General features: G+C 64.5%; 2 protein-coding genes across 2 annotated transcripts; both read right to left on the bottom strand.

The window, feature by feature from the left end:
- Nucleotides 1-94: 94 nt before the first annotated feature.
- CHLRE_01g019200v5 (uncharacterized protein) lies at nucleotides 95-5,176 on the bottom strand. Its single transcript, XM_001689444.3, has 9 exons — nucleotides 4,858-5,176; nucleotides 4,696-4,746; nucleotides 4,217-4,359; nucleotides 3,776-4,006; nucleotides 3,174-3,318; nucleotides 2,838-2,901; nucleotides 1,967-2,667; nucleotides 1,667-1,825; nucleotides 95-1,500 (listed from the first exon to the last, which is right to left on the bottom strand). Exons 1-9 carry the CDS (start codon nucleotides 5,119-5,121, stop codon nucleotides 1,327-1,329), a joined length of 1,932 nt encoding a protein of 643 aa, XP_001689496.2. The 5' UTR covers nucleotides 5,122-5,176; the 3' UTR covers nucleotides 95-1,326.
- Nucleotides 5,177-5,944: 768 nt separating this feature from the next.
- Nucleotides 5,945-12,236, bottom strand: CHLRE_01g019150v5 (uncharacterized protein). The gene is made up of 17 exons (XM_043058443.1): nucleotides 12,031-12,236; nucleotides 11,856-11,954; nucleotides 11,519-11,664; nucleotides 10,999-11,105; nucleotides 10,585-10,775; nucleotides 10,117-10,363; nucleotides 9,753-9,935; nucleotides 9,379-9,483; nucleotides 8,952-9,073; nucleotides 8,580-8,718; nucleotides 8,079-8,249; nucleotides 7,842-7,876; nucleotides 7,603-7,669; nucleotides 7,422-7,475; nucleotides 7,150-7,218; nucleotides 6,825-6,929; nucleotides 5,945-6,605 (listed from the first exon to the last, which is right to left on the bottom strand). The coding sequence occupies exons 1-17, from the start codon at nucleotides 12,150-12,152 to the stop codon at nucleotides 6,336-6,338; spliced, it is 2,232 nt and encodes a 743-aa protein (XP_042928357.1). The 5' UTR covers nucleotides 12,153-12,236; the 3' UTR covers nucleotides 5,945-6,335.
- Nucleotides 12,237-12,308: the final 72 nt, after the last annotated feature.

Below are 12,308 nucleotides of genomic sequence, written 5' to 3'. Positions count from 1 at the left end.
GCCTGTCCTCATGTCAAGCATGGCTGTCGCAGGACCAGAGCCAAAACGGGCCCCGCTGGCCCGCCCGAACTGGCCACCAGCAATCAAGCCTGCGAAGGCCTAAATGTGCCCAAGGCATCACATCAAGCCGGAAGCCTGTTGGCGCTGCAACAGTGGACATGAAGGCTACTGCTGTAGTGCATGCCACCAGGTGCCGCGTGCATTGTGATCTAGGACAAGCAAGAGCAGAGGGGATGAAAGACGAGTTCCCGTTGTGCCGCGTGCGTGCCAAATGGTGCTGTGATCATGTGATGCGGGGTCATTGGAGCTGGGACTTGCGGATTGCAATGCACATATGCAAACCTGGAATCCCGCACGGCCGTTCCCCGGCCAAAGGCGCATCTCTGACTGAGCGCGGTGTCATACGGCAGTGTCATGCGTTCTAGAGATATTTGGGAGCTGTGAAGCTTGCAGTCAAGACGCCTTCGTAATTCATACTGACGTACTGCACCTGTTGTCCCCGAACACTGCTTCGACCAGTCGGGACAGCGGGACTCCTTGCCGCACTCTACCGTACGGCGTACGGTATTGTGTACAGAAGAGTCATGCCGGGGCCAGCCTGTGCCAGCACCTCCGCGACGGCCACCCACTGCCACCACCCATCCTCCATAAACCACGTCCGGCACGGCACCTCTCAGACACCTAATCATTGCGACACAAGATCTGTCTGGTAATCAAGCTCTCGAGACTTGTGCGTGGCGTGGCGTTCTTGGGCTGAGCCCCCAGAGCGAAGCGATTCAGGCCGGGGGGGAGGGCGTCGGGGATCCCGCCCTGTCGGTTTTGACCACATAATGACAATCCGTGGCAGCAGCGCAGTAAGCCAGTAACTATACTAAACACTTGGACATACTTCATTAAGACTAAATGCAGCCCAATCCTCCCCCGGCCCAATCCGCTTGCCACTGGCACTTTGGAGACACCAATGCAGAGTCCCAGCAATCCACCGGGCCCGCCACGCAATCACATGCACCACCCAATGGAACGGCGCATCGTCCAGCGGCACATCCGTGGTTCGCCCCAACGCAGGCCAATTGCATCCAGCAGTTGCATAGACGTACATGCTCGGATGCACCCGTACTGCCGACGGCCTTCCAAGCCGCCTGACAGCGCCGGAAGACAGCAACATACTTATGGTTTACCCTTTACTGCACTACTAACCCTTATTGCTTCTGTCCCCGCCAGGGCGCTAGCGAGCACTGCTCACACGCGACTCCAGCCGGATACTAAGGCCTCCCCAAACGAAGACATGCCCAAGTCTCGCCGCTTGCTATCTTCACGGCCACGACCTCAGAAGAACAGCGCGGCGCTGGCCCGGCGCGCCTGCTTCGGCAGCACCCGCCCGCCGCTGCCCTTGGCGCCGGCGCTATCCGGCGCGCCCCTGGTGACAGCCGCGGCAGCGGAGCCCTTGGGCGGGCAGGTCTTGGCGTGCTGCGCGACAGAGCCCTTCTTCAGGATGCCACCCTGAGAGAGGGGAGAGGGAGTTGCAAGGCAACGGAGGTGACGCGGGGTGGAGGACTTAGCAGCAAGGCAAGTACAAGGGCACATTGTCCGCCTCAATGGGCCCGCGTGGCGTTGGCTGCACGCATGCAACTACACGCTGGCACCAAAATCACGTGCCCGCGCTCACCTTGGCGCGCAGGGGCGGCGGCGTGCGGATGTCGGGATCGGGTACGGGGCCGCCGTGCTCGAAGTATAGGTTCTTCTTGAGATTGATCACAACGCCCTTCTTCTTGGCGGTCGTGGCGCCCGCTTGCGCCTTGCCGTTCGCCGAGCTGGGCCCCGCAGCCTGCACACAGCAAGTTGTCGAATGAGGACCGGGTACAAGACCGATGTGTGGACTTGGTGCATGCGCAACCGGTAGCGCTACAGCCCATTGTGCGTGTCACGCATGTACGCACTGGCCCGGACAGCGTCCCAACGGCCTTACCGCGGGCGTCGTTTGCTCCGCCGCGCCGTTGGCAGCTGGCGTAGAGGCGTTGCTGCCCGGCGCGCCGCGCTTGCCCAGCGCCGACGTCTTTCCAGCCGAGGCCGCCGGCGTGACCGCTGCTGCCAGACCCTCGCCGTCCTCAGCTGCTTGCTCCTTCGCGCCCTTCTTTTTGGACTTGGCCGCCGAGGCGGGCTCCGCCTGCTTGCCCACCCCCGCAACCACTGACCGCAGAGCCATCTTTTGCCCCGTCGTCGGCTCCTTGGCCTGTGCCTTGCTGCTCTTACCCGCCGGCGTCAACGCCGCCGAGGCTGGGGCCGCCTGCTCGCCGTCCTCCTCCGTGGCCACATCGCCCCTGCCGCCCTTTTTCCCGCCCGCCTTCTTCCCAGTCGCCGGCGTCACTGCCGCCTTCTTATGCTGCTGCTCCAGCGCGTGTGTGTGCTTCTCCGCCTCCTCCTGCTCGTGGTGCTGGTGCTCGTGCAGCTCGTGCAGCGCCACCGCGTCGAGGGGCACCTTGTGCTGCTTGCCCTTCTTGCCGCCCGCCGCCGCGCCGCCGTTGGCGTGGTGCGCCTCCTTCGCCGCGGCCGCAGCCTCCTCCTCCGCTGCCCGGGCCGCCTCCGCCGCTGCCGCCGCGCGCTGTTGCTTCTTGTTCATCTTCCCCGCAGGCGCAGCAGCGCCCTTCGAGGAGGGGCCCGCCTCTGCCCCTGCGCACGCAACACCAAACGCAATCAGCGACGTCAACTCCACCACGTTCACCCGTTCCAAGCCGCCTTCCCTTTCCACATCGCCCTCCGCCACAAACGCAAAGCAACCCTCCCCTCACCGCCCCCACCCGCCCAAACCGCTGCCCCAGGAGCCACTGCTCAGTGCTCACCCGTGTCCACGCGCTGCCGCTTCCGCTGTAGCCGCTCCAGCGAGCTGGACAGATCATACAGCACCTGGCGTGGGGTGGAGCGGTGTGGCGAGAGGCAGGGCGAATGCACGCGTGTCGTTACGGCTTGTCGACACGGCACCACCAGGGAGATGTGCGCTCGGGGGCGCGGCCACACGCTCCCTGGCGTCGTTACGCCCTCGCCGTAGAACTCGGCCAGCCACCATCCATGTCAAAAGCCTGCAAGCCCTCCTTGCCGGCCGGTGTTCCTCCCCTCCCCGCCTCGTCCACCATACGCCGCCCCGCCCAAGCCCGCAGCACCCCATCGCCCAACCCCACCTGGCGGTTGCGCGCGCGCGTGCGCTGCTCCGCTCCCATCTCGAACAGCGCCGCCGCCAGCGCCGCCACGTCCAGCTGCGACAGGTAGGGCGAGTCATCTGTGGGCGCGGCCAGCTCGGCCAGCAGGCTGTCGAACAGGCCCTCGCTGTGGCGGAGGCGCGAGGGGGGAGGGCCGAAGGGTTTGCGTAGATAATGGAGCACCAGTGGGGCGGAAGGGGGAGTAGAGCGAGGGGGAGGGTGACGGGTTCACAGGCTGATGCCATTGAATGAGGTGAAGCGAGAGGTGAGGGCAGGTCAAGGGTTGCAGGCATGACTAGTTTGGAGACGGCGATGTCGAAGCGGCGCCGCATTGCACTGACTTCACAGCGATGGAGATGAGGTGAGAGATGCTTCGCTCCCAGCCACAGTCGTCACTTGCCACTCCCTGCCTCACTGCCTCAACCTCATCCTGGCAGATTCCCTCCACGCCGCCCAACCCATCGCCCATGCCTGATGCGCCTGCTACACCGGAACAACCCCACCAGCCCGCAGCCTCCTCCGTGTCCACCACGCGTCCCCTGTCCCCCCCTCCTGCGCTCGCCCCCACAACCATGCGCCCTCACCTGATGCGGTTCAGCATGGCCTGCTCGCCCGCCGCCAGCGCCGCCGCGAAGGGCGCCAGCAGCGCCGCCAGCGCCTCTGCCGGCACTGGCTGGCCGTCCGCGGCGCCGCGCAGCTCGTCCAGCAGCAGGTCGTTCAGGTGGTAGGCCAGACCCACGGCCGGCACCGTGTCGCTGGGCAGCACCACCTGTGACTGCAGGTAGGCCGTGTAGCGCGACACCAGCTCCTGGCGCCTGCGGGCGTGGGGTTGGCAGGGCGTTGGGCGGGGCAAAGCGGGCAGGAGAGGCTGAAGCTGGGGCGGCGCGGCACGTGCGGGATAGCGCGGGGCTGAGGCGCGGCTGAGGTTGTGGTCGGAGTGAAGGAGGCAGAGCAGGACTGCGGCGGGGTTGTCCAGCCGGCGCAGTACGGTGGGCCTCCCCAGGGGCCGCGGGCGCTGCGCTCACCACTTGGCTGCCTTGAGGCACAGCAACATCTGGTGCACGAATCTGCGGATGAGCATCAGGAACTTGTCCAGCCGCAGGCGGTCGATGCCGAACCACTCGCGCCGCATCGTGTCCAGGAAGCAGGTGAAGTACAGGTAGGCGGTCTGCATGGGAGGAGGCGAGGGGGCAACGTGGGCGGCCTTGCAGCAGCGGCAGCAGCAGCAGTGGTCGAGTTTGGCGTGAACTGTGGGGCGGTTCTTAGCAAGCAGTTAAGGAGGCTTGTAAGTAGCACCTGTACGGCGAAGGACTCGGGTGGCCAACATGCCCTTGCCTTCCCCTCCGAACCGGGCCCCAGGACGCGTGCAGCGTGCCATCCCGCCGTTGTCTCCCACGTCCCCGCGCACAAGCAGCCCTGCCCCATATGCCCCTGGAGCTGGCGGTATCGCACTCCGCGATCAGTCCTCCGTCAGCATTCTCCCTGCCGACTATGGTCGCCTTACCTGCTCGTTCAGCTTGGTCAACATGGCCGCAAGGCGCTGCGCGAGCTCGGCCTGTTTTCCGGTAGCAAGGGACCAGCCGCTGTTAGCGACTAAAAACGAATAAGTTGGACCGACAAGCGTTTAACTACACGTTCAACCGCTTCGCGCCGGCGGCCCTTCTACCTGCACTGGCTGCTTGTCCGAGTGCCAGAAGCAGTAGAATAGGCCCTTCCATATCTTCATCATATCAGTCTGCTTCAGCTCAGTTTTACGTGTCAGGAAGTGCGCCAGCGCCTGCAGTCCCTTCTCGCGCGTCTGAAAGTCGGTGGAGCCCAGCGCCCGGGCAAAGGGCGACATTCCTGGATGGTTGCCATCCGCTGGAGGTGCCTCAAGGACCGGCTTAGGTGCTTTCTTCAGCTTCTTCGCCTTCGGCGCTGCGGCCGTCATGTCGTCGTTCCAGAACAATTCAGGTCAACGGCGTGCAAGCGAGGCGGCAGAGAACAATGAGCAGTTCTATGTGTGTCTACGTGACAAAAATGTACATTGATGGCGGGAGTAGCCCTCCGGACGGCGGCGAGGGGCACGCTGCACGGTGCCGCATCCCCCGACGTCTGGATATCCCGCTCCCGGCTTTCCGACTTCCTATGATCCTATCTATGAGGCCGGATATCGTTTACCCCAGACCTCGGCCCCATACATATGTGTGCTGGGTGGACGCCACCACTACATGTTCTAAAGGATGAAGCAGTGAACACAAGGCAGACTCGTGCAGACTGTGCCGATACGGACTGTCAAGGCGGGGAGGCACGGAGCACATTTGTGCCGATGCACACACCCCAGCGACGAGTACAGCACTGTTGTATGTGTAACCCCTCTGGTTTGCCTAGCGCCGAAGCCAAGGGTGGCCATAGCCCCACGGAGGCGTGCTGCTTGTCTCGCCGTGTAGGTGAGCTGTTCCCTGCTTCCCCAAGTGCTTCCCCAGAGTGCCGTTCGCAGAGGAAGAAGAGTACGTGTGGTCCTTGCTTCCCCTTGGTTGCCGCAGTCTCCAAATCAGAATACTGCACTAAAAGGAGTGGGGACAGCATCACACCTAGCAAGCGAACGTCTTCCAGGGCAAAACGCCGTCACGGGGAATCGAACCCCGGCCTCCTGCGTGACAGGCAGGGATACTGACCACTATACGATGACGACTCATCGTTCTCGACCGCAATCGAGCTGTCACTCTGCAACCGAGCCGGCTGCTGGAGCTGACAATCATATTAAAGATACAGTATATATCTGAGTTAACAGATGCATTAGCTCATGACTTCCGGTGTCGTGTCTCGCCGACAAACTTGTTCAACGCACGCACCAGTCCTGCATGCGCCGCCTTCCCCTGATCATCCTCGGGGTGAGCTGTCGTGAGGCTCTGGAGTTGTCAGTTGACGTATGCACCTCGACGTCCTTGGGTTGTGGGGCTGTCCTCACCTGGCGCCGCCCACACTGTCGCCATCAACCAAACCGCCAGCCGACCAGAACGCGCCACGCTACTCCTCCCACCACCCAAACAGCCCTATAGCCCGCCCGTGTCCCTGCACAACCGCCACCACCTCTCATGTCAACAAGGCCGTCCGCCTCCATCACATCCATACCTCCCACCCAACATCCCCTCCACCCCGCCCTTACGGCCGCCCGCCCGCCGTTCCCACGCCCACGCTCGCCCGGCCCCCGCCCGCGTCCATGTCCTTGGCGCTGTAGAAGGAGTTGTAGTTGAGGCGCAGCACCAGCTGTGCCAGGTGCGGCGCGCGGAAGGACTCCACCATGCGTTGGCTGCTGATGCTGCCGAACAGTGTGAGGAAGTGGCGCTCGAAGGAGGAGCGCAGCCGCGACACCGCCGCGAAGTCCAGCCGGGCGGGGTCGCAGCAGGCGCGCGACACCAGCTGCGTCAGCATCTGCGTCATGTGCGGGAGGGGTTGGCTGGGTGCAGCGCCATGTGAGGGTGTGCTGTGGAGGATGCGCTGCGATGGCGCGGCCAGCGGGTGGCAACTTGGGCCAGGGCACAGGGTAGCCCAATCCCGCGACACATGGCTGAGTCTTGACGCATATGCGCGCCGTGTCTTGTCGCCGCCCGACTACCCATCCGCCCACCCGCTCAGCCGCCGCCCACTCACCGCCACGTCCTGGAAGATCTCCGTCAGGTTGATGCACATGGTGCGCACGGTCAGGAAGCTCTGCACCATGAGCGTGTTCAGGAACAGCGCGTGTGCGCGCTCCAGCTGCGGGGTGGGTGCAGCCGTCCATGGAGCATGGAGTGATTTAATCACACGTATGAAGGGGGGAGGGGAGTTTCCCGGCATGACCAATTCGACGACGGCGGTAATGCATGGATGGGCGGGCGGCCGGGCCGGTAAGGGCGGCAAAAGTCAGGCCAACGCCAAAACCTTGGGCATGCGCAGCCGCTGTGGCCCATAGGTTCCCCCCGATGCCCCGCCCTACCTCCGAGAAGTCCTGGCAGTTTGCGATCTTGTTCTCCAGGGCGCTGAAGTTCACCTCAATCACGTCCGTCTGCATTGCCACCGAGGGGGGAGGGGGCGGGCGGGTGCAGACGCACATGCTTAGTTTGGCATCCCATGAGCTCCGGCGTGCAGTCTATCTCACGCTGCGGTATGGCAAAACCGTTCGCCCAGCTAAAGCGTGCTCCATTATAAGTCTGCATTTAGGTCTGCCTGTAACTCGATTCCCCGCCAGCAAATGCTCTTGTGCCACACCTGGATGTAGATCTGGAGGTTGGACACCACAAAGGCCATGTGGTTGCGTAGGTCCTGTCAACAGAGAAGTGGAGTTGCTTGACGGTTAAGGAGCACATTGCAACCGGGGGCCGAAGGGCCGAGTGGCAGCACCAGCGGACCAAGCAGTTGCACAGCTGCTACCGGTGCTGCGCGCGCATACCTGCAGGTCGCGCATGCGGTTGTGCGGCACCGGCGGCGCCGTGCCCCGCTGCATCTCCCGGTCCATGCTGCGATGGCAGGCGCAGGGGTGCAGGGACACGTGGGGGTCGTGTGAACGGGGAGGGGAGGCGCTGGGCAACGGGACTGCAAGCGCTAGAGCAGTGTGTCCATGAGCCGCTTGCAGGTGTTGCGCGATGCACAGGCACGCGCTGGACGCAGGCCCCGCTCACTGCCACTCACACGCGCAGGTCCTTCCATGCATCGTCCAGCTGGTTCTGCACGAGGGCACGACAAGGGGCCAGAGCGTGCGATGTGTGTGATTGCATCATGCCGCACGCCTCGCAACGGTCCCTGCTCACCTCCCACAAACACCAATGCACACTGCCCGCCTGCACCCCGTCGGAGCGCCCACGCCCCGCCTCACCGCCCGCGCCCCCGCCCCCCGATCCGCAGCCCCGCCTCCCTGCTGCTCCGCACCTGCATGCGCCTCAGCCTCAGCAGCAGCGCGAACAGCTGGTTGTACCGCCGCAGCTGCTCGCGGCCCAGCAGCAGCCCCAGCGGCCACTCCAGCCCCACCTCCAGCACCAGCGGGTCCCAGGCGCGGTCCAGCTCGGGCACCTGGCTGTGCGCCGCGGAGGAGTGCTTCACCTGGGGGGGGAGGATTGTATAAGGGGCACCGCGGGGCTGCCGTTCATGGAAAACGGGGTGATTCAGTCACAAGTACCGTATGAAGTGCCGGGGAGCGGAGCGGCGGAGCACAGGGCGGAGTGGAGCGAGGCGGGCGGGGTTGGAAGTAGATAGGTGGGGCATGTGTGCCACATGTCTGCAGCCATTCAGGTCAACGCTCGTCGGGCATTAACAGGGGCATGGACAGGGCGTGTAGCCCACACCTCAGCCACTGTGCGCGCGTCCTGAACCCCCTGAAGCCCCTGATTCGCGGTGCAGCCCCGGCCACGCCGCCGCCCCGCCCCATCCCACCGTGAACGCCGCCTCCGCCTCCGCCTTGCCGCCCAGGTATCTCAGCTGGAAGGCGGCCAACAGGGGGTCGCCCTCCGCACTGGACTTGGCGGCGGAGCGGGTGAAGGGCAGAGCCAGGTCAGCGTCCACGGAGCCGGGCCTGGTGTAGGGGCGGCGGGGAGCGGGGAAAGCGGATAAGCAGGGGTGTGAGGGGCTTTGGGTGGACGGCGAAAAGACGGGCTGTCCTGAGTGCTGCTTTTGTACCCTACCCTCTAACGCACACGTTCCCTACGCCTCTAGCCCCGCGTCTAGCAGTCGCACCCGCACCCGCATCCACATCCACATCCGCACCCGCACCCGCACCCGCCGCAACCCACTCCTCCTCCTGCCCACCTGGGCGGCGCCGCCATGAGCGGCCTCGCCTCCGCCAGGAAGGCCTGCCAGAAGTCGCCCCGCCCCAGCAGGAAGTAGTCCTTGAGCGCCGCGAGGGCAGGCAGCAGGCCGGCGCGGCCCACCTGCGGGACGCGCAGCCAAGGGGGCAGGGATAGAGTGTGGAAAGGGCGTGGAGAGCAGGAAGGCCCCGTGTCGCATCGTGTTGTGGTTGGACGCGCATGTTATTAAGGTGTCACGTGTAAACGCGGGTGTCCCGAGTAGTGGCCCGCTCACGTGCTCTGATAGTCTTACACCCCGTGGTCCGTCCCCATGCGTGCAGTTGTCGGCAAAGGTGGGCAGCAGCTCCCACCCCAGGCCCGTGCCGACACTTGCCAAAGCCCCTTCACACACGTGAACACTACCCTCCCCCCCCCCCGCCCCGCCCCACCAGCAGGCGCCACAGCAGGCGCGCCACGTGCGACCGCAGCCCCTCCACCAACATGGTAAGGCGCGGCGCGGACAGCTCCGGCTCGGACTGCAGCGCCGTGAAAGCCTGCACGAGAGTGTGTTTACGTGTGTGTCTGTTTGTGGGGGAGTGTATTCCAATTCCAACCAACCACTGGGGGGAGAGCGAGTGAAGAGGGGAATCAGGGGTGGCCAGGAAGGGCGCGTGGGGCGTATCGACCATGACACGCAGGTCACAGGTGTCGCGTGCGATGCATCAGCGCACCATGCATTTGCCCATCGCCCAGCCCGGCCCAGGCCCAGTCCTCAACCCAAGCTCCGCCGACCCCAAGCTCCTCTGACCCCACACGTACCCACCTGCCCAAACTTCATCATGTCTTGCAGCGGCAGCAGCTCCGCGCCTGCTCCTCCGCCACCTCCTCCACCGCCGGCCCCGCCGCCCTGCCCGGGCCTCCGCAGCACACGCACTGCCCGGCCCACGAACAAGATGGTGTCGGCCAGGTCACCGCTCACGTACAGAGGCAGGCAGCGCGGGTTCACCTGGGAGGCAAGGTGTTAAGGGGCAGCAGGGGGCAACATAGTAGTCGTACCGTACCGTATCGTATCGTACCGTAAACAAATTGAACTAAGCGCACGTGCTTAATGTAAGGCGTAATATCGGAGATTGAGGGCGTGATACGTCGCCACAACGCCTTGCCGGTTTGCCTCCCAGCACCCCCACCTGGAAGCCGGCATGCCACTCCCGGTACGCAGCTTCGTCGTCCGCGCCGCGGCCGCTGGTGCTGGCGCCCGCACTGTCCTCCTCACGCGTTGCCTGCTGCTGCGGACCGCCCTGCGCCTGCGTTTGCTGCTGGGGCTGGGGCTGGGGCTGCGGCTGCTGGGTGGCGGCAGCGGCTGGCGGCGGCGGCTGCGCCCGCGGCTGGATGAAGAACTCCTGGTTGGGGTCCTGCAGCATGCCGTGAAGCATCCTGCATAGGAGGGCAACCAACAAAGAGCAACCACATCAGTCAACAGATGTGCCACCAGTCAAGCCCCTGCATACCGGTAACACCGCCGTCGCCTACCGAGCCACGCCTGGGACTTTCCTTGCGCTGTCTTGGGTTCTAGCAACCCCCATGATGATGATGCGACTATTCGTTAGGCTCGAACACATAATCTCCCTGCCCCCCGCCCCCGCCCGCGCACCCACCATGCCGCCAGCTGCTGCATAAGCACCTGGTTGCAGTGCCACAGCAGCCGCCCCAGCGCCTGACGCACAGCCGGCAGGCCGCTGCGCGTGCCGGCCGCCAGGCGGTTGATGAGGTCGGCGGCGGGGAAGAGGCGGTTGAACGACACCTCGTCCTGAGCCGCCGCCAGCGCGTGCAGCGCCGGCAGCACGTCCTGTGCGCGCGAGTGAGAGGCGGCGGGTGGCGCCAACCATATGTCATGATATAAAATACACATACCCAACCAGCGAGCTCGGTGGGGGATTCAAACAGTCGTGGTTCCCTTGCCAGCGCCAATCATACCGCTCCGGCACCGCACGCTCTTATTCGCCGCACAGCGCCCGCCCCCTTCCCTGCTCTCCGCTCCGCCACTTCCGCCCCCATGTTGCGCTGCTCACCATGTACTCCCACAGCCGGTGCTTGATGGTGGACAGCACCGGCGCCGCCTCCAGCCGCAGCTCCTGCTGCAGCGTCAGCACCGTGCAGCGGTAGTCGTCCAGCATCTCTGAAGGGGCGCGTGAGGGGAGGTGTAACAGCGAGAAGTGAGGAGGATAAAAGACTAAGAGGTGCAGCGCAGGGGAGTGTTTATGTTGGCGGGTGGAGCGGAAGCGCCGAGGGAGAGGACGGTTGGGTGGGCGAGGTACACACGGCAGCGACTTTGGGCGGATGGCAGGAAAGCGCAGGCGAACGGCGTGCTCCTGGCGGTGCACACTTGTCCGCCGGCCCTCAGCTGCCATGGCCCTATTCCTCTTGCCAACCGCCACCCACGAACAACCCTGCCGTAACATCCTTCCCGTGGGGTGTCTGACACACCGGGCCCTACTCGCTGCATTACGTCCCCTCCCGCCAATTACCACCACATCCTGTGGCCTCCAGTCCACAGTCCACAAACTCTGATCGGCCCTGCAAGACACGCACCCGTGAGCCCCGACGCCAGCGCGCGGCGGTACACGGACGGCGAGCGTGTGGCGTGCCTCGGGTCCCAAGGCGACTGCTCGCGCTCCACGAACGCCGCCACGGCCTTGAAGTGGAAGCCCAGGCGCAGCAGGTCGCCCAGCACCGCCCTGGTGACAGCAGTAGCAGGGTGGCAGAGGGGTTCTGGTGTGTGCAAGTGCGGTAGGCGACGAGTGAGCGCCGTGTGCCCGCCATGGTATCCCGTACCCCTGCCACTGGGACGCCGCGCCACGCCACCGCCATGCCAGGACGTTAGCTGATCACGCTGGTCTCCAGTCCCACAGGCGCAGCCCACTCGCACCTGTCCGCCTCGCTGATCCAAGTCAGCTCGGGCGAGATAGTCACAGTGCAGTGGCTGGGCCCCGGCAGGTTCCAGGACTCCTCCTCTTTCTCGTCGTCCCTGCAAGCACAGGCCCGGACACAGAATTCATGCTATCGAGTATACGTGGGCATACAAAGCCAGGAGCGGTCCAAACCTGTCGATATCGCTGCTGTCCACGAAGAGGTCGCCATGGATGCCGACCAGGGCCAAGAGCAGCTCCTCGATAAGCCCAGACTCGTCAAAAGGGACAATCCCGCTCTCAAATGCTTTCCCCATTTGCACAGGCTTGCACTTGTTCGCGCTGGAGAAGCAGGTCAAGACAGCTACGCTAGCATTTTCAAGTGTAAAGCGGTGTATTGGTAGTAATGTTTTAGTTGGACGGTTTAAGGAATATATGGAAGGGAACAGCCTTCTCTTGCCCGCTGTTTCGAC

This window comes from Chlamydomonas reinhardtii, chromosome 1 (assembly GCF_000002595.2).
Source record: "Chlamydomonas reinhardtii strain CC-503 cw92 mt+ chromosome 1, whole genome shotgun sequence".
NCBI classification, from domain to species: domain Eukaryota; kingdom Viridiplantae; phylum Chlorophyta; class Chlorophyceae; order Chlamydomonadales; family Chlamydomonadaceae; genus Chlamydomonas; species Chlamydomonas reinhardtii.
Note: the sequence above shows the minus strand (reverse complement) of the source record. Positions and strands in the feature narration are given on the sequence as shown.